Here is a 21,349-nt window from a genome sequence, read left to right on the forward strand (position 1 = left end):
TAGTTACATTTTTATTAATTTAATTTTTTTGCGATGGTCGCATTGCACCAAAAGCCGATTGGTAATTTTTCACTATTGCAAATTAGTCAGTATAGCTAAAGTAACTTAAGAATTGGTATTATACTAAAGTAACTTAAGAATATTTGGTATACTATAGTTTCACCATGAGGTTATCGGAAGAAACAATTAACCAACTACAGCTGAATACTGCTAGTATAAGAAATATTTGTATATTAGCTCATGTAGATCATGGGAAAACTTCATTAAGTGATTCATTATTAGCTACTAATGGAATTATATCTCAAAGAATGGCAGGTAAAGTTAGATATCTTGATTCAAGAGAAGATGAACAATTAAGAGGGATTACTATGGAATCATCAGCTATTTCTTTATATTTTAAAGTCATGCGTAAAAGACAAGATTCTGAAGAATCTGAAATTAAAGAACATTTAATTAATTTAATTGATTCTCCTGGTCATATTGATTTTTCTTCTGAAGTTTCAACATCTTCAAGATTATGTGATGGTGCAGTTGTTTTAGTTGATGCAGTTGAAGGGGTATGTTCTCAAACTGTTAATGTTCTTAGACAATGTTGGATTGATAAATTAAAACCTATATTAGTTATAAATAAAATTGATAGACTTATCCTTGAATGGAAATTAACTCCAATAGAAGCTTATCAACATATAGGAAAAACTATAGAACAAGTAAATGCCGTAATTGGATCCTTCTTTGCTGGTGATAGAATGGAAGATGATATGATATGGAGAGAAAGTAGAGAAAGTGGAGAAACTAGTGATTTTATTGAAAGGGATGATGAAGAATTATATTTTACCCCTGAAAAGAATAATGTAGTATTTGCATCTGCAATTGATGGTTGGGCATTTACCGTCAATACATTTGCAAGAATATATGCTGCAAAATTAGGATTTTCTCATAATGTCCTTACTAAAACTCTTTGGGGTGACTTTTATCTTGATATGAAGAATAAGAAAATTATTCCTGGGAAAAAGTTAACTACAAAGCAAAATAATTTAAAACCATTATTTGTATCTTTAATTTTAGATCAAATATGGGCAGTATATGAAAATTGTATTATTGAAAGAAATCAAGAAAAACTTGAAAAGATTATTGAAAAATTAGGAGCTAAAATTAGTGCCAGAGAATTAAAATCAAAGGATTATAAGAATTTATTAAATTTAATTATGTCTCAATGGATTCCATTAAGTCATGCTGTATTAGGTACTGTAATAGATTATTTACCAAGTCCAATTACTTCACAATCAGAAAGAATTGAAAAGATATTAAATGAAAGTATTTATAATGTTGTTGGTAATGAAAAGGATAAATCAAAATTAGTAGATGTTGGATTTGATAAATCAATTCGTAATTGCGATTCATCTGATCCAGATCATCATACTCTTGCATATGTATCTAAATTACTTTCAATTCCTAATGAATATCTTCCAAAGGAAATAAATGTAGGATCAGAATTAACTGCTGAAGAGATTATAGAACGGGGAAGAATAGCTCGAGAATTAGCTAAAAAGGCTTCAGAAGTTGTTGCTCAAGCAGTTGATGCCAAAGCTTCAAATGAGGATGAATTTGTAATTCAACCTAAAAGTAAAGATGCCTTTGAATGGGAATTTGAAGAGGAAGATTTTGAAGAAGAGGAAGAAGAGGAAGAAACTGAAACTGAAACATTAGTTGGATTTACTCGAGTATATTCTGGTTCATTAACTGTTGGAAATACAATCACTGTAATTGGTCCAAAATATGATGCATCTTTACCAAAAGATGATCCAACAAATCAAGAACAAATTACTCATGAAATTGAAATTAAAGATTTATTCTTAATTATGGGTAGAGATTTAGTAAGAATTCATACTGTTCCAGCCGGTAATATTGTTGGAGTTGTTGGACTTGAAAAGGCAATTTTAAAAAATGGTACATTAAGTTCACCAATTGAAGATGATAAACCATATATTAATTTAGCCTCTACTTCTACATTAATTCATAATAAACCTATTTTAAAAATAGCTATTGAACCAACAAATCCTAGTAAATTAGAAAAATTAGAGAGAGGATTAGATTTATTAGCTAAAGCTGATCCAGTTTTAGAATGGTATATTGATGATGATTCAGGAGAATTAATTATGTGTGTTGCTGGAGAACTTCATTTAGAAAGATGTTTAAAGGATTTACAAGAAAGATTTGCCAAAGGTTGTGAAGTATCTGTTAAAGAACCTGTTATTCCATTTAGAGAAGGATTAGCTGATAATAAGAAAGATACAAATTCCAATGATTTAGAAGATGAAGAAGATGATGAAAGTGAAATATTGGGAATTAATTTAGAATTTGATGTTTCACCAATTTCAAATGAAGTTGTTAAATTCTTAGTTGATCATGAATCTGAAATTAATGATATTGTTAGTCTGAAGGGAGTTACCAATAGTTTATTAGATACTTTTAAACATAAATTAATTGATATTATAAATGAATATCCATTTGAACATGAATTTGAATCAGGTGAATCATTAGTATCTAATTTAATTGCATTTGGTCCTAAAAGAATTGGACCTAATTTATTTGTTGAATCTACTAGTAATAATAATCAATTTAGACATTTATTTAATGAAAAAGATGATTCATTTACTAGATTTGAATTTGAGAATAATGTATTAAATGGAACTCAATTAGCTATTAATGAAGGTCCATTAGCTGGTGAATCATTTCAAGGAGTTATAGTTACAATTAAGAATAGTTCTAAAATTAATAATGAATCTAAAGATAAAGATAAAGTTCAAAATTTAGGAGGTAGAATTATTACTTATACTAGAGATTTAATTCATAAAGAATTTCTTCTGAAGAATAGAAGATTATTTCTTGCAATGTATACTTGTGATATTCAAGCATCAGCCGAAGTATTAGGGAAAGTTTATGCAGTAGTTCAAAAGAGAGGTGGATCTATTATATCAGAAGAAATGAAAGAAGGTACGCCATTTTTTACAATTGAAGCTAGAATTCCAGTAATTGAAGCATTTGGATTTTCAGAAGAAATTAGAAGAAAAACTTCAGGAGCTGCAAGTCCTCAATTAATATTTGATGGATTTGATATGTTAACAATTGATCCATTTTGGGTACCACATACTGAAGAAGAATTAGAAGAATTAGGAGAATTTGCTGAAAGAGAAAATATTGCTAGAAAATATATGAATACTATTAGAAGAAGGAAAGGTTTATTTGTTGATGAGAAAGTGGTTAAGAATGCTGAAAAGCAAAGAACATTAAAGAAAGATTAGTAATGTATGAAATTATAATTTCTGTAGAATTGTGTGAAATAATACTTTATATAGAAAATATAAAATTATACTTTATACAGTAATGTATATTAAATTAATATTTTATATAGAGTTGTATGGAGCTAATACATAGAGCTCTATAGAGAGCTATAGAGAGCTAACATTTTATAGAGAGCTAACATTTTATATTTTATACAGGGCTATGTACAGGTAATTCTCAATTACTGCTACAATTTAATTTTTTGTGTGCAAAAAAAATTCTGACAAAGATACTGGCCCAGATGGAAGAGGTCATTGCAACCGTTAACTTTATGATTTCTATATAGCATTCGTTTGAAATATTATAAATAAGATTGATCCAATTCACGATGTCGGTGAATGGTATAAACCAAAATTCCAGTCGTGTACTAAAACAGGGCCATCTGGAATTTAATCCTACTCATAACAATACTACTGCTACTAATAATATTAATATTAATAAGAATAATAATAATGCAAAACTACCCCGAACAAATAATAAAAACCATATAATATCAGATAATTCCAATACTACTACAATCCCAAACAAACCTACATTACATAAACCTCATTATAATTCAAGTAATGGGGGTCCAAATCCATTGAAAAGAAATACTAATAGTAGTATTGACCCCAAGCGTTTATTTGAGTTGGTATCAAAAAACTATGAAACATGGCAACAAGCAATGCATAAACAATTTCACGATGATGGTGATTTTCTGCCATTTCCTAGAGAAGATGAAAAACCTACTTTTCATATACCGTCAGTTAATATTGATCCTACTAAACTGATGAAACAAGGTAATAATAATAATAATTTTCAAGATTCTAAACCCATATTTGACTATAGTTTATTAGAAGCATTAGAGAAGGCTTCAGTGGAATTTTCTGATAAGATAAGTCAATTAGATGATGATGTTGATCTTTCTAATCATAAAAATGGAAATAGTTCACTTGGTGCATCATTTGAACCTGAAATTGTAGATACCAATCCTAAACCTAAAACTAATAATAAAACTAATAAAAAGAAAGTATCTATGAAAATGCCATCTAAGGAAATGCTTTTAAATGAAGTTGAAATAGACTTTTTACGAGATAAAATTTCACAAATGTTGAATGCAGATCATGGTATTCCAACTAAGAAGAAACAAGGATTTTCATTATATGATACTGAAGATGAAGAAGGTTTACATGATGGGAATAGTAATGACTTTTATGAAGATGATTATGATGAATCATATGATTTAAATGAACTTGATGATGAAGATAATTCATATCAATATTCTTATCCACCAACCCATCATATTGAAGTTGAATTAAATACTGGACCAGAATGTGATGTTCATGGTCTTGATGGATGTGATTGTCCAATCTATGAATACGATAGAGATGGGGAAGAATATGATGATGATGAAGATGGACCATCATGTGAATTTACTTTTGAATACGATCATACTGGTAAATTAGTACCGACATATAATAATGTTGAAGAGAAATTACGATTAATGAATTTACAATCCAGATTATCTAATGCAGCCGCAGTTGCTTCTGGAGTTAATAATGGTAATGGAAAGAATTTGAGATTACCTTCAATTAATGATTTAGGAATTACTGGAACTCAAAGATCTAAGCCAGATAATGATATAGAAGAAAATAAATCTGGAAAATCAAAATCAAAATCAAAATCTAAGAAGAAGAAGAAATCAAAAAAGAAGAGAAATGTTGGAACTGAAGATTTTGATCATAGAATTTCTGATTTTATTAAAGGGGGTAATAAATGTTGCGTACTTTGTGAGTATGAAGCTATTTTCGGTAGTAAACCTAAACAATTGATTAAATCTTATAATCAGAGAATAATACAAGAGGAAAAGAGACGAGAAGATTTACGAAGGAAATTAGAAAATGTTAAACTGAGTGCACAAAAGAGACAACGAGAATTGCGAGAAAAGCAGCTCAAGAAGCAACAACAATTACAACAACAACAGTCTAATATTGAAAAAGTTAAACAAGATCAAGTGCCAGTTAATGAATCAGTTGCGGAAAAAAAGTAAATTGTACGTAAAGAATAAATAATTCTGAAGGGGTTTTAATGGAAAGTAAAAGGTTCCTTGTACATATAACATAAATATTATTTTCTTTCCTGGTATGAATAATGACACCTAGGTACTAAAATGAGAAAAACATGACAATTTATTATATATTTATTATATATTTATTTAATATTAAATTTTATTATTACTATTATTTTTATTTTTATAAAGATTGTTTTTTTATTATTGTGTGCACGTGCACTTCGGAGCGTGACCCCATGCTCTAAAGAAAAACTATATTTTATATCTTTTCGCTTGTAACCCCACTTTTCTCTACTAGTGGATTTTATGGGAATCTCGCGACAAATCATCTAGTGTGGTACTAAATAGTCGCATGAAATAGTACTAATCGAGATAGGGGTGCGGTCATGGAATATATTGCCACTCAATACCGCACAATACGTAAATTAACTTTGGATTACGTACATTTAATCGCCCGCCTTTGTTCTTTTCTTGCCATAGTAATTTAGTATGAGAAAAATATAAAATTATGTTTCTTTCTTTTTTTTCTTTTTTTTTCCAAACCTTGTGTGTAGGATCATTTGCTTTTAAGTTCATCCTTTTGTCTTTGCATTGATGGGGCAAATGGGTAATAGTTATGAATTTTTGTCAGTACAGTTTAATCGTTTATTATTGAGATAGTTGTTATTTATGTGAGACGGAGACATTGGTAATATGTTTGAGTTTAAATATATATATATATAATAAGTAGAGTATTATTTCTCTTGCTTCCTTTTTCTTCTTTACTCTAGTAAGATATTTCAATCAATTTTAGATACCAAAAGTCTCTTAAGTATCTAGATTAAGTATTATAAAGATCTTACATTACTCAGTCCTCGCCTTTAAGCTTGCACATAAAACCGGTGAATTACCCCCACTAAAATTTATCATGTTTTCAAATAGTGGCACTAGTACTCCTGTATTATCAAATAATACAACTACCATGCAATATAATATTAATCCTCATCATGAACCCTTAGATGATACAGTTACTTGGGTTAAAGATTGGTATTCACCTGCTTTAACAACTCTGGCTCAAGATGATGGAACTTCATTAGTTGAATCAGTTAAATTAAAGGGATGGTTTAAAACCAATTTAAATCATAAGAAACCAAATCGTAATAATTATAATCCTAATGATATTCTTGATTTAAATCAATGGAAATATTATAAGGGAGTTCCTATTACTGATCATTCAAGAAAATCTTCTATTGTAGATATTATTGATGGTAATTCAAATGATTCTGATGAAGAATATAGTAATAGAAATATCAATAAAATTGGTAATCTTGGTGAAGAATCTTCATCTACTGCTGAATTAGCAGCTGCTATAAGTTTTAAAAATGATGAAGGTCAAATTTCTGGTTTGGGCTAATATAAATGTATACACATATTGTGTCAGTATACTCTGGCTTGGTTTAATGAGTTTCATTTCTAACGAATATTTAATATTAAAATTTTGACTAATATACAATGTCTATACTATATATGTTTAAATATACATAATGTTAATGTGGTTTATTCTTTGAGTTTAATAAATGTTACTGATTTCTTTGCGTTATTAGTAGCTTCATATAATTCTTGTAATTTATCAAAATCCCAACTCTCTTCACTAGGTAATTTAGTAATATCTCTACCTTCACGCTCTAATTTTTGAAATTGTTTTCGAATTCCTTGTAATCTGAACATTTCTTTAGGATTTCCAATTATGGAATAAACTATCATTAAACTATTTGCAGGAAGTCTTTCATAGATGGTTTCTAATCGACGATTTAATTTCTCATGTAATTGAACCAAATTCTCCTTATCATCTCGTACTCCGTTATAATGTTCTGGTATATTTGGATTAAGAACATTAAATTCAAGTTCTCGAAGACTTAATAATGTGAATCTACGAGAATCATTGAAATGGGTTAAGAACTTCTCAACCACTTCATCATCATTATTTACATACTCGACATCAACCATATTTTCAGATGGTTCATGATAAGATTCTTGATACTTATGATCACTATAATTAATCCATAATGATTTGAAACCTTCTGAACTTATATCGTTACTAATCTTTTTGAAAAGTGAAATCTCACCAATGTTAACCCCAAAACATTTCCCTTCTGCAATTTTCAATTTCACCAAATCTAAACATGCTTGAGCATCTTCAACAGATGAATGACCTTCACCATTTTCTTCTCCATCTTGAATTGAACGATTAAGAAATTTACTACTTAACCATCTTAATGATGGCTTCAGTGGGGGACCCCTAACATGTTCATATATGACTGATGTGTCTACAATTTTATCATGCTTAATTTTCATAACATTTAAATCTGATTCTAATGAATGACCAACTAATATATCATCTTTAGAAACTAACGTTAATATCTTCTCTTGAATATCCTTTAAAGTGGTTGTAACATCTTTTAATAACTCTTCAGTTATCCCGGAATATTTAGTTAAATAATCAGTAATTTCTAATTCAGGTTTAACATACAGATCATGAACAACTTCACCTTGAAAATTAATTAAAGAAATTCTAGTTAGTACTTTTACTCCATTAGCATCACAAAATTCACAATCTAATGCAAATATATGTGAACCTTCATGTTCAAAACTCTTTGTCACTACCCAACCTTCAGCTTCATCTTCAGTAATTAAATCGACTTCTTCAGGTTTTCGGATAACTGGATAATTATGTTGTATTAACTGCTCAGCGGTTAATAATAAATCATGAATGGTAATGGAGTTTGCTTTCAGTTTATCAAGAAGTTCTTGTTTCTCTCTTTTGGTTAATGGAGCATTTGAAATAGCTTGTAATGGTGGGAATATTGAATCTTTACCTCCTGGACATGATGTATTTATAAAATGCAGAAATTGTTTGTTAAAGAATTCTAATGATTGAGGAATTTCAATTGATTCCATCGGTATTAATTGATCATTTTCTTTAAAATTAGTGAAAATATCATATGGTAAACCTGGAGTCATACAAAATACAACATTCGGTATATGAGCTTCATTTTCTAATCTTAACCAGTTAAACTTTGAAACATTAACATTAAATATTTTTAATACTAAATCTCTTAAACAATGAAATGGGAGTCTCTTTTCTGTTGATTCAAGTTTAAAAGTAAGTGATGGCTTCTTCTTTTTCTTTTTCTTAGGACCTGAATCACTTTTATTTCTCTTTTCATCATTAAATATTGGTACTGATGATCTTCTTCTTTTCATTCTTTCATTGGTTTTTTCAATTTCTTCCATTGAAGTTATAGATACTACTGAATCTCGTCTACTTAATTCTGAAGCTCCAATATTATTTAATAATTCTTTAACTTGAATTCTCGGATTATCGTTTTCAACATCAAATGTAGAAATTGACAATCGAGCGGTACTTTTACTTAATGGGTCATCGGACATACTACAATTTATTTAAATTAAATAAATAAAATAATAAATTAATAATCTTAGTATTTTTCACGGATTTTTCACAAATTATATCCCACAATTAGATATTACTACCTCTATGAATTTAAACTTTTAATTATCTCAAAAACCCTTAAGATGAACATATATTTTCCTATTTTGAAGATCCTATTTGATTTGATTTTCCCATACTTAATCTAGCATTTTTTTTCGTTGATGCTTCTTAATGCTGTAATTTTTCAACGGTATAAAACTAAAATCGATCTGCATATAGACATTTCCTATTTGAGTAGTCTAATTAGCTTGCAAATAGAATATCCTTAAGTGATAGTGAGTGCTCGACATTATTATTATTAGAGTTTTTATGGTGCATATTATTATTATTATTATTTTTAATAATAATATTATAATTATTATTGCTTTGCATAAGTGAAGTAAATATTGAGGACTGAAAAGAATCATTGGATTGCTCTGATTCAATATACTGATTATAGGCTAAATCGAATTCTTCTATAACTTCAGTGTTACCAAGTAATGATTCATTATCATGAAACATACTTTTTGAAACTAATATTATTTTAGACCATGAATCCCATGCTTTAGGGATAAATAAATTTAATGTAAATGGATTTTTGGAAGTATTATCTGTCAGTTCAAATGAATCAAATATAGGTTGAGGTTGATCTTGAAGTTTCTGAAAATAATCAATTAATTTATGAGGGAATTGTATATAATCTATTTGTTTAATTACTGCTAATCTTGCTCCATGTTTTAGGGTGAAATACCGTAAATATTGTTGTAATGCGATACTAGATATTGATAAGTACAGATTAGTATTAGTAAGAAATTCCTTAGGATCTATAACTATACTTAAATCAATGGGTATAAATCTATCACCTTGACCTCTTCCTGGAAGAATTTCAATACTATGAGTCGTGGTTGAACTTTGTCCTGTGCGTAAATGTTGATTAAACTGATTAAGAAATAAATTATCATAAGTCGATCTAGTTAAATTAGTATTTAAATAAAGACATTTCAATATGGGTAATAATTCAGATATCTTACCAATCAGAATTATAATTTTAATATCTCTATAATTTTTATTATTAAGTAATTGTATCATATAACTTACGAAATTATCCGGATTTGTTATGGTATATATATCAAGATTATTCTCATAATTGTACAGGATAGACAGTCGAAGTCCCTTATTTAATACTACTAGGAGATCCTTATGATTATTATCTCTAATATTATTCATAGTTAATTAATAATTATAATTTATAATTACAATTACAATTAGTATAGTATAATATATATTATTTAATAATTGATTCAATTATTGACATTTTGAATTTTGTGCACTACCCAATATTCGAAAATCCATAATTATATATATATAATAAAAAAAGGTGGGTGAGGAAGCAAAGTCATTATAACTGAAAGTAAGTATACAAAATACTGAATAATTTATTCAGTATACGTAAACTCTATACTGTTTATAATATAATTCAATATGGCCGGAGGAAGGTCTTCAAAGGGGAATGAAGATGACTTAGAAAATAAGTTGTTAAATGATATAATAAATCCTTCTGAAATTCCTAATGATCAATTAATTGAGGATATATTTCTCGAACGGAAGACTCAACATGCGGATGATGCAGTAGATTATGAAGATATAGATGAATTAGCCGATGATGAAGACTTACCTGAAGAAGAAGAACCATCTGGTAAAGGAGGAATAGATGGAAGTAATGGAGATGAATTAAATCCTGAATCAGATAATGAAGAAGAATTACAAGAACAAGCCAATGCAGAATTCGATGATATGTTTGGTAATGGAGATGATGTATTTGATAATGATAATACTGATATTAATAATAATTTATTTAATGATTTAGGTGGAGGAGATCATTATATTAATGGAAATGATGATGGTTTAGATGATTTAGATATGGGAGAAATTTTCGAAGTAAAACAAGAATTCCCCTCTAGAAAACGACTGTCTATTCTGGAAGAAGATAGAATTAAAAAGAAAAAGAAATTACAACGAATAGTGAAAAGATTGGAATCCAAACAAGCCAAAAGGAATATATCTCGATATTTCCCAACTTATTCTCGACATAAACCATTTAATTTCCATTTATTTTTCCAACCTCAACCTCGATATTATCGAAATCATCGTCCAACATTAGCATTTAAAGAAGTTATAAAACCTCTAATGCCCACTAAAATCAATCTTGATTTAGATTTTGATCTGAAGAAACAATTTAAATCGGGTAAACATATACCTTCAATAATTCCAAAGGAAAAGGGTATAACTCAAATAACTCAGAATGATCTTGATTTTATAAAAGCATTAAATTTTAAACGAACTCAAAAGGAAACATTTTTAAGACAAGAACCAATATTAAATAAAGATTGGAAAAGTAGTGATAAATTTACTGATTTTTCAAAGGATTTAATATTATCTACTGCTGATTGGGATGATGAAGCAATTATAAATGCTGGAGATAATGGACCAGCTAAACTTATACCAAGTATGGATACAAATATGCTTGATTTATCATCTGATGAAGATGATGAATATATTTTTGATGGTAAACTTACTAGTGATGTAATAAATCTTGATATGAATGATCCAAATCTTTTACTTGTACCACAAAAGAAACTTAAATCTCAATCTCGAGCATTAATACCTATAAATGATAAACAATTGGATTTAAAATTTAATATATCTAATGATAAACAATATGATATTCTTAAAGATAATTATAATACTAAAGTTAGAAGTCAATTAAGTAATTTAAATATTGAACATTCTATTCCAGCTTTACGATTACAAGGTCCATATTATAAAGTAAAACTTACTAAACAAGAAGCTAGATCATTCCATAGACCAAGATTTATTATTAGACCAGGTTCATTATTAAGTTTTGCAAAATTAAAACAACGAAAGAAAAAGAAGGATAAGGGTAAATCACTGAAAGAAATCTTTTCTAGAACTACAGATTTAACTGTAGCTGATAATGCACAAATATTTGGATTTGAATATTCAGAAGAATATCCTTCAATATTATCTAATTTTGGAATGGGTTCAAAGATTATTAATTATTATAGAAAAGAACGTGAAGATGATACTTCTCGTCCAAAAACTCTGGTGGGTGAAACTCATGTATTAGGAGTTGAAGATAGATCACCATTTTGGAATTTTGGTGAAGTAGCTCCTGGAGATTTTGTTCCAACTTTATATAATAATATGGTTAGAGCTCCAATTTTTAAGCATGAAATTAAGAATACAGATTTTTTACTTGTAAGATCTCAAGGAGCTGGATCTCATCAAAGATATTTCTTAAGAGCTATTAATAATATATTTGCAGTTGGTAATATATTTCCAGCCGTTGAAGTACCTGCCCCTCATTCAAGAAAAGTTACTAATACTTCAAAGAATAGATTAAAAATGGTAGTATTTAGAGTTATGAATAATAATGGACAAGCAAGAATATCTGTAAAAGATGTTTCTAAACATTTTCCTGATCAAAATGATATGCAAAATAGACAAAGATTAAAAGAATTTATGGAATATCAAAGACAAGGTGATGATCAAGGTTATTGGAAAATAAGAAATAGTGATACTGTACCAACTGAAGATGAAGTAAGAGCCATGATAACTCCTGAAGATTCTTCATTACTTGATAGTATGCAATATGGTCAACAATTATTAGATGATATTGCCATGATTTATGGAGAAAAGGAAGAACCAAAGAAAGATGAAGTTAAGAAAGAAAAGAAGGAAAAGGAGAAGGATAAAAAGGAAGATAGTACAGAACCTAATAAAGATGATAATGAAGATGAATCCACCAGTATTAAAAAGGAAAAGGAGAAAGAGAAAGAAAAGGAAAAAGTTAGAAAACCTAGAGATCCTGATGCAGAAATTGATATAGATGAAGAACTAGCACCTTGGAATATAACTCGTAACTTTTTAGGAGCAACCCTGTCTAAATATATGCTTCAACTTAATGGTGAAGGTGATCCTACTGGGGTAGGATTAGGTTATTCATTATTAAGATCAACTCAAAAGAATGGATTTAAACCATTATTTGGAGAAGGACGAGATAAGACTCCTAAGAATAATACAGCAGCATATCAACAAAAATTATATGAAGCAGAAATTAAACGTATATGGTATTCTCAAAGAAGTTCTTTAGTAGATCATGGATCTGATTTTAATCTTCAAGCCATATATGATGAATATAAACCAGCTGATCATGAAAGATATATTAAACATTTATTTAGAGAAGAAAAGAAAAAGGCTGAAGAATTAGCTAAATCTAAAGCATCCAGTGAAAATGGAGAAAGTAATCTTAATGTAGAAGAGAAAGTTTTAAGAATTACTCGTAGAGTTCGTGATGAAAATGGAATTTTTCAAAGAAAAGTTGAAACTATTTCTGATCCTCGATTAATTAATGCCTATATTAAACGGAAGAAACAAATTGAAGATGAATTACTTAAGAATGCTGATGTAACGGAAATCTTACCTACTAATGATAAAGAATTGAATAAGATTAGAAGGAAAGCATTATTACAAAAATTAGCTAATTTAGAAAAGAGAGCCAAACAAAGTAGAGCTAAAAAGCCACCTAAGGATTCTATTCATGCTGCAGCCGCTGCTGGAGGTACTATAATTGATGCAAATACTGTAATGTTACCTGATGGATCTTATGCTATTGGTGGTAAAGGTATTGGTAAAGGGAAAAGTAAAACTCGTAGATGTGCATCTTGTGGAGCCTTTGGGCATATTAGAACTAATAAATCTTGTCCATTATATGCTGCTACTAATGGAGGTACGATTCCTGTAAAAAGAGATGATCATGGAAATATAACAGAACCATTAGCAGCAATTCAAGCTATGAATGCCCTTAATGAAAAGAATAATAATCCTACCCCCAATAATCAAGGTAATGGACAAAGTACTGGAAGTGAACCAGATCTTAGTGGTGGTTCGTTACTTTCATCAGCCACACCATCGTCCAGTATAGCACAGACAGAAGTTTCGTAAATTTTGATTGGAAGTATTATTAAGTTAATTAAGTTTATTAAGTAATGTATTATTAAATGTACCTGTACTATATAAGAAACGCGATTTTATTTGTAATTACGTTACTAATTATAATTGATCAGCGTCTAAAAAGTTTAAATCTAGTTCAATAATAAGATGGTAATGATATTCCGTCTACAACTGTTGACGACAATGAAAAGAATAACAATTGAAGAGGTATTCAAGAAAATTTGCTCAATAGGATTTGGCACAGAAATGAAAGCTATCAACAATTTATAGAATTAATAGAAACCGTTGTAGAAAACTAGACGATATTAACATTCGAATGTGAGAAACGAGGTGGTTTCCAAGAAAATCTTAGTGAGTTTGATGTTTGTATTTATAAGAAAATCGATCATTAAAAATTAATTAATCATAATTAAATAATTGGTTATGAACTATGAAGCACTAAATGCCCCACTACAATATCCATCGCGCATATTCGGTAACTAGAAAAATATTCCATAATCCAATTACAGTAGTGGTATCGATTTTTTAAACTTTAATTTTGAGCCATTCCATTGTGTTGCATTGCCAAGAAGCCACACCTATTGATGATTCAAAGCTTAAGTATGCTTCATTAAAAAGTAATAATAATTAATTCATTAATTCAATGTAAACTATGTTTGATGTACTTATTTTTCATCGTGGTATACTGACAAACTTGACTCTGGTTTGAATAAGAACCGTGTCTTCGTTTATTTTTTATTACAATCCGTCTATTATCAAAGCTAGTCTTATGAATCCGTAAAATAACAGCCAAAGAAGGTAATTAGGAAGAAAAAAAATATATTTCTGTTGAAGGACCCACAGCTAGAGGGGCTGAACACAAAAAAATAATGTATGGGTTCGCAACCTAATTTATTAAGGTGCATAATTTTACTGTTATATATATATTTATATAAGTGCCGATCAATTATTTTATTTTAGTATAAAGGGATTTTTCACTGGTAGGTCAGTGTAAGTTCTCATTCATATTTGGCATTTCCTATATACAAGTTCATTTCAATTAAGGAAAGAATTCATCAAAAGGTTACTGCAAAGATTGGATTATAGATAATTGAAATGCTGTACAACAATTATACTGAAAAAAATAATTCGGCTGGTCACAATGATGTGACTATCAAGGCTAGAGATGTTAGTGAAGTTTCCTATGAATTTGGAAAACCTCCATCCCGTTTTGAAAAATTCATCGATTCCTTTAAACCTATAGATTTAGAAGGTGATGGATTTGATACTACCGGTATGACTTCTATAGAGAAATCAGTCATTGCCAGTGCTAGACATCCTTTGGCCAGAAGATTAAAATCAAGACATTTACAAATGATTGCCATTGGTGGTTCCATTGGAACTGGTCTTTTTGTTGGAAGTTCTTATGCTTTGTCATTAGGTGGTCCAGCAGGTATGTTAATTGGTTATGCTTTAGTGGGTTATTCCATGTTATGTGTTATTTACTCTCTTGGTGAAATGTCTGTTCAATTTCCTGTTTCCGGTTCTTTTAACGCTTATTTTACCAGATTTATTGATGATTCTTGGGGTTGGACTTTAGGTCTTTTATATGCTTGTTCATGGTTAATTTCTTTCCCTTCCGAATTGATTGCTTGTTCTTTAACTGTTCAATATTGGACAAAAAGTGTTGATCCTGCAGTTTGGGTAGCAATATTTTATCTAATTATTGTATCCATTAATCTTTTTGGTGTTAAAGGGTACGGTGAAGTAGAATTTGCTTTATCTTTAATTAAAGTATTAGCAGTAGTTGGATTTTGTATTGTAGGTATCTGTATCATTAACGGGGTTGGATCTCAAGGCTATATTGGAGGAAGATATTGGAGTGATCCCGGAGCTTTCAATCATGGATTTAAAGGAATCTGTTCGGTATTTATCAGTGCTGCATTCAGTTTCGGTGGTATCGAACTTGTAGCATTGGCTGCTGCCGAAACTAAGAATCCTAGAAAATCTCTTCCTAAGGCTACTAAACAAGTCTTTTGGAGAATTACTTTATTCTATATTGTATCAACTATTGTTGTTGGTCTTTTAGTTCCTTTCAACGATGAAAGATTATTAAGTGGTTCTTCATCAGAAGATATTACATCTTCCCCTTTTGTTATTGCCATTCAAAATGGTGGTATTAAAGTTTTGCCTCATATAATGAATGCTGTTATTTTAGTGGCCGTGGTGTCTGTTGGTAATTCATCAGTTTATGGTTGTTCTAGAACTTTAGCTTCGATGGCTGCGCAAGGTTTGATTCCTTCTATTTTTGGTTATATTGACAAAGCAGGAAGACCAATGGTTGCTATTATGTTTACTAATTTAATTGGTTTATTAGGATTCCTTATTGATAGTGATAATCAAGATACTGTATTCACATGGTTCTTCTCGGTATGTTCATTAGCTGCCTTCTTTACCTGGATTTTCATTTGTCTTGCTCATATTAGATGGAGATGGGCATTAAAATCTCAAGGTAGATCTTTAGATGAAGTTATATTTGAATCTCCAATGGGAATGTTTGGTTCTTATTCCGGTGCACTTATCTTAATCTTGATTGTTGTTGGTGAAATTTGGGTTTCTGTTTATCCAATTGGAGAAGATTCTGCTTCATATATGAATTTCTTGCAAAATTGTTTATCTTTACCATTATTAATTCTTATGTATGTTGGTCACAAAACATACCGTAGATCATGGAATAGAATAATGATTAAGTTGGAAGATATTGATTTGGATACAGGAAGAATAACTGTTGATCTTGAATTGTTAAAGCAAGAAATTGCTGACGATAAGAGATGGTTGAAATCTCAATCTTTCTACTATAGATTTTATAGATTCTGGTGTTAAATGACTAATTTACCAGTTGCATCATAATCAATTTATGTTTCAATCATAGACGAATAATTCAACATTCTCCATCCAATGAATATTCATGCATTTGACAATTATATAAATGTTTTAATCTAATCATAATACAAAAAGTAATTTTATTACATTTCTGTGTAGTCTAACAATGAATTCGTGTATTCGTTAAATATATAAATGTTTTATAGTATATCAATCTTATAATCATAGAAAGAATAATTCTACGGTATTGAAAATTCTAACAATGAACTTCCGTGTATTCGTTAATATATAAATGTAAGAATATCAATCTTAATATTAAAAGATAATAATAAACCTTCAGCAAACTTAAGTGTAGTGAGTTTCTGGATGATGTAAAATCTTTACTTTGTCGTAAGTTTGGTCGCTTCTGACATATGCCTTCTTAATACTAGAACCTTTATAATAGTTGTTAAACATATAGTAAACACCGGCACCGTATAAAGCACCACCAATTAAAAGAGCCTTTCCTGGAGCTAACATTTTGAATAGATAATTATGTAATTGTATTTATGTGTGAATGAAATTCAATGAAACAAAGAACAACAGCTAAAGCTACGAAAATTTAATGTTTGGAAATTGTTAGAAATTTATACTCTGATCATTATCGGCAAATGTCGAAATTTCAATTATTCAGTTTTGAACAGATGATTCAATGTGGAGCTAAAAAAAAATTGAATCATTTGTTCCATGCTACCAAAGCTGGTAATAATTTTCAAGCTGCGAAAAAGAGATATGCGGCTCATAGTATCACCAATTAGGCAAAAAAAGTGGTGTTATCATCATAAAAAACTGCGAAAAAGAAAAAAGTCACTCCACTTGCGTGATTTAAGGTCATGTCACAATTTTGTCTAGGCATGTTAACCAAACCAAATATCATTTCAGTGTTTCGTATCTGTCACGTTTACTGTAATGATCAGACCAAACTTCTACTGTTTCATCTTCATCTTTGTAGATACGTAACTGATAACGTTGACAAGAATTAATTAATTTAGATATTGATAATAAAATTAATAACTTTATTGTTACAAACTACTGAATAAATATTGTTAAATAAATAGAATTTTATATTTATGAATGCTAACTGAATTTGGCATCTCTTTCTTAATACATTCTCACTCCATCTCCAGCAGGAAGAATAGGTAAAAATTGACCGATTATTAGCATTGGTAAATCGAACAAGTCACGTTTAACTGTCCATACTGAACAGAATTCAATATATAAGTTTGATTCATCTCCATCAGAATTCCCTGGTATGCCATGCGAAGTGAGTGGGGGAGTGGTTGATGAAGTTTCTAAAATCTTATTTAAATTCTTCGTCAATTTACACTTTGTGAAAATTGACAGATTTAAATTACCAATAGCAATTGACTTGAATAATTTAAAGTAATTAATGATAGATTCATCGTCAAACATCAACTCCATGATAAATGTTCTCTTGGATAAAATATCAGCTAGATTATATCCCAATAAACTTAGTAAATCATCGGTTATTGATACCACTTCTCCTGTTCTTCTCCAAATTATAGTTGGGCTGGAATTCAAATGAGAGAGTTTTTCGTAATCTATTAAACTTCTTTGGAAACACATTTCCAAAAACTGTAAATCATATGGTTTTAACAATGATTTATGAGCACTAATAAATGTAGGACGGTAACTTGCAATCAATTTTAAGATTATTAAAAGGTTATTTCTCTTTGCTTGTTTCTCTTCTGGAGACAAATTATTACCCAGGAATCTCTTCTTTAAGAAGTATGTCAAAGAATGATAAGAATGAGGATATTCATAACTTATTATGTTATTTGTGTAAATGTCTTGCACTGTTTGGTATAGGTGATGAGTAACCAAAGGAGATATATATTCAGTAGTTGCACCTGAAGATATACCTAATTTAGGCAAAAATGGGTTACTAGATGATTGAAGGTTGGTACTGCTGTTATTGGCTGTACTGGCAACTGTAGCATTCCCAGTATCATTATTATTACTCTGTGCGTTGTTAGTTGTACTGTGATCGAGAAAATCTGCAATAGACGAATCGTTTTTAGGATCACTCAAGGCAGAATTCAGAAATCCTAATGCGATGAAAGGACGAGAATCTTTCAAGAGCTTTCTTTTTGATTGATGATCTTGAACCTTTTTATTCTGTTGAATTAAATTATTAGCTGGTGAAAGAAATGTAGCTGGAGAATTCAATTCATTTGATGGATTATTATATTCTGAAACACTAGTATTTGATGGAGATGGAGAGCTAGGTTTTGATTGTAGAATAATATCCCCCAACATGAGATATTCTTGGTTTAAATAATTTGAACTGAAATTTATATTAGAACTATTATTTGAAATAGATTGTTGTATAGTACTTTCGTTGTGGTTAAGGTCGGTAGGTGATATTATATTAGATGTGTTTGTTGATAGATTTTGTTCTAGTAACAATCGATTCAAAACATCATTCGTAGTATTTAACATTGTATTTGTATTTGAATTAGTTTTCGATATTCGAGGTACTATTGGTTCAAAATTAGTATTATTGATCGAAGTACCTTCAATGATAGGTAATGGAGGTTCATATTTATTTTCTATTTGATCATGAGAATTCATTGAAATATTATTAACATTCAATGGAGTATTAACAGTAGAATTTGGACCATTCGAACTCAAAAAGTCATTTTCATTATTAGAAGTATCATCTTCGATATCTCTAGATTTACTATTGATATGCATGTATTTGGCTCTCTTCCTTAGTACATCTTGACATTCATGACCGATTTTCCTTTTAACACAGTTTTTACATGGCCTCTCATTGGAGCATTGCAAATGCTTTCTGTGACAGAAGACACAAGCTCTTGAAGCTGGTTTTCTATCCTTTTTCTGCTGAGGAGTTAGCTTTTTCGTCATAGCGATACCACAACAATATATAAAGCTTCTTCAAATACTCCAGATTGATTATTCCTAATTCTAATTACAAGACCCTTGGTTTTTGATATTTCCGAACTTTGATGATTTGATAATGCAATGTTGAAAGGAGAGTCTTTGGATTATAGTCCGAGCTTCATTTACCAAAACAATTGTCACGATTATCACTATGTGTATATGCTCTCTTGTCCGACAAAAGTATATTTCAGGAACTCCGCTGGATCTAGGTTTGTATTTATTTGTTCCTCTAACTTGATAAAAATCTGGGGTATATCCCGGACATCGTCGGAAAGAACATATACTCTTGTTAAAAGAATTGTTTGGGGAAGAAGCCTGCATATTAAGATTTTGGGCAATTCTCGGAACTGAAACCAAAAGAATTGTTCGATATGCGAGAAGAGCCGGGATTCTGGGGGAGTTGCAAAATGTTGTACTGTTTGCTAAATGAGATACTAACCTTTTAGGTGAATTATAATTAGTTAAATTTTACCAGAAACTGATAATATTAAAGGAAGTAAATTTCCTTGTTAATAACAAGACATTCTTCATAATAATATTCCTCATCATCAACACCTTCGGATTTTTTCTCATTTATATTTTTCTTATCACTGCCAATTTACATATATAATTAATTTCTTTGAATTATAAATTTAGAATATGTTTGTTTAAATGCCATCTTAGGTTTAACGAATTTTAAAATTTCCAACTTTTATAGAAAAATAATGCAAATTTTTTAAAATTTTGCAATTAATTGTTGAGACAATTCGGCTTACGGTTTACATGATTATTTTATATTCTCAAGAAATCTTTTAAGCGGAATTGCTTCCAAAATTATATGAAAATTCAGTAAAAATAAAGTCGTTTTATGAACTGTACTTTCATGAATTTTCATTTCAAAATAATTATTAAAATTTACAGGGCTCTTTTTCAATTATGCAAAGCTTCCAATTACTGAAATTTATCACAAATATTAGAAGACATTTAGGGGCACTGTTTAACATTTAGTCTATTATATAAGCGCCTCCCCAGAAAAATTTTTAAATTGAAAAGTCACGTGAACGTCGGACGACAAAGATTAAAACCGAACTGAAGCGATTTCTAGTAATTTTGCTGTTATCAAGTCCGATTCACCTTTAGCTTTAGTTTCCGTCTAGCAAACATGGCATTAGCTATACATCATTTACAAATAGGAGTAATTACAGAAAAAATATGCAAAAAAAACAGTAATTTAAAACTTTTTATTACACAACCTGATTATTATTTTTAAGGGGAAGACTTATCAAAATGTCGCTCATTCAAAAGTTTCGCATTACGGTGATTTTCAATAAACAAGTAGACACACCATGATCTGCACAAAGAATGATCATTTTGATTAGTATATTGTAAATCGAAGAAAAGGCTTGGTAGTATGGATTTGACAGAAGCTAAGCAGATAGACGGAACGGAGTTTAACGCTGAAGTGCGATCCGCAGGAATTTAACAGACGAAAATATTTTTATTGATGGATGATCATGCTTTTGTCCCATAGATCTCCTGTATAATAAGCTGACTATTAGGAATTTAAAATTTTTGTGTTTCTATAATACGTTCAAGCCGAGGAAGAAACCGCTGTAAGAAATAAACTATTTGTGATCCCAACTTCT

General features: G+C 29.7%; 8 protein-coding genes across 8 annotated transcripts; 5 read left to right on the top strand and 3 right to left on the bottom strand. All coding sequences in view use genetic code 12, as the record gives it.

The window, feature by feature from the left end:
• The first annotated feature begins 36 nt into the window (after nucleotides 1-36).
• RIA1 (GTPase) lies at nucleotides 37-3,457 on the top strand. Its single transcript, XM_064881928.1, has one exon. It carries the CDS (start codon nucleotides 165-167, stop codon nucleotides 3,300-3,302), a length of 3,138 nt encoding a protein of 1,045 aa, XP_064737690.1. The 5' UTR covers nucleotides 37-164; the 3' UTR covers nucleotides 3,303-3,457.
• A 19-nt stretch (nucleotides 3,458-3,476) lies between these two features.
• RJT21DRAFT_140348 (uncharacterized protein) lies at nucleotides 3,477-5,507 on the top strand. Its single transcript, XM_064883373.1, has one exon. It carries the CDS (start codon nucleotides 3,671-3,673, stop codon nucleotides 5,369-5,371), a length of 1,701 nt encoding a protein of 566 aa, XP_064737691.1. The 5' UTR covers nucleotides 3,477-3,670; the 3' UTR covers nucleotides 5,372-5,507.
• Nucleotides 5,508-6,133: 626 nt separating this feature from the next.
• RJT21DRAFT_40256 (uncharacterized protein) lies at nucleotides 6,134-6,856 on the top strand. Its single transcript, XM_064884444.1, has one exon. The coding sequence runs from the start codon at nucleotides 6,300-6,302 to the stop codon at nucleotides 6,783-6,785; it is 486 nt and encodes a 161-aa protein (XP_064737692.1). The 5' UTR covers nucleotides 6,134-6,299; the 3' UTR covers nucleotides 6,786-6,856.
• RJT21DRAFT_40255 (uncharacterized protein) lies at nucleotides 6,857-8,973 on the bottom strand. The gene has a single exon (XM_064884443.1). The coding sequence runs from the start codon at nucleotides 8,819-8,821 to the stop codon at nucleotides 6,929-6,931; it is 1,893 nt and encodes a 630-aa protein (XP_064737693.1). The 5' UTR covers nucleotides 8,822-8,973; the 3' UTR covers nucleotides 6,857-6,928.
• Nucleotides 8,974-10,130, bottom strand: RJT21DRAFT_40254 (uncharacterized protein). Its single transcript, XM_064884442.1, has one exon. The coding sequence runs from the start codon at nucleotides 10,086-10,088 to the stop codon at nucleotides 9,126-9,128; it is 963 nt and encodes a 320-aa protein (XP_064737694.1). The 5' UTR covers nucleotides 10,089-10,130; the 3' UTR covers nucleotides 8,974-9,125.
• Nucleotides 10,131-10,244: 114 nt separating this feature from the next.
• Nucleotides 10,245-14,526, top strand: TAF145 (Taf145p; the record flags this gene model as incomplete). Its single annotated transcript, XM_064883254.1, has 2 exons — nucleotides 10,245-13,785; nucleotides 14,465-14,526. Exons 1-2 carry the CDS (start codon nucleotides 10,344-10,346, stop codon nucleotides 14,524-14,526), a joined length of 3,504 nt encoding a protein of 1,167 aa, XP_064737695.1. The 5' UTR covers nucleotides 10,245-10,343.
• A 464-nt stretch (nucleotides 14,527-14,990) lies between these two features.
• Nucleotides 14,991-16,757, top strand: GAP4 (Gap4p; the record flags this gene model as incomplete). The annotated part of the gene is made up of 1 exon (XM_064884921.1): nucleotides 14,991-16,757. The coding sequence occupies one exon, from the start codon at nucleotides 14,991-14,993 to the stop codon at nucleotides 16,755-16,757; it is 1,767 nt and encodes a 588-aa protein (XP_064737696.1).
• Nucleotides 16,758-17,402: 645 nt separating this feature from the next.
• Nucleotides 17,403-19,985, bottom strand: ZCF23 (Zcf23p). Its single transcript, XM_064881929.1, has one exon. It carries the CDS (start codon nucleotides 19,686-19,688, stop codon nucleotides 17,898-17,900), a length of 1,791 nt encoding a protein of 596 aa, XP_064737697.1. The 5' UTR covers nucleotides 19,689-19,985; the 3' UTR covers nucleotides 17,403-17,897.
• Between the last annotated feature and the right edge of the window lie 1,364 nt (nucleotides 19,986-21,349).

This window comes from Scheffersomyces amazonensis (assembly GCF_036850825.1).
Source record: "Scheffersomyces amazonensis strain UFMG-HMD-26.3 chromosome Unknown RJT21scaffold_4, whole genome shotgun sequence".
NCBI lineage: Eukaryota > Fungi > Ascomycota > Pichiomycetes > Serinales > Debaryomycetaceae > Scheffersomyces > Scheffersomyces amazonensis.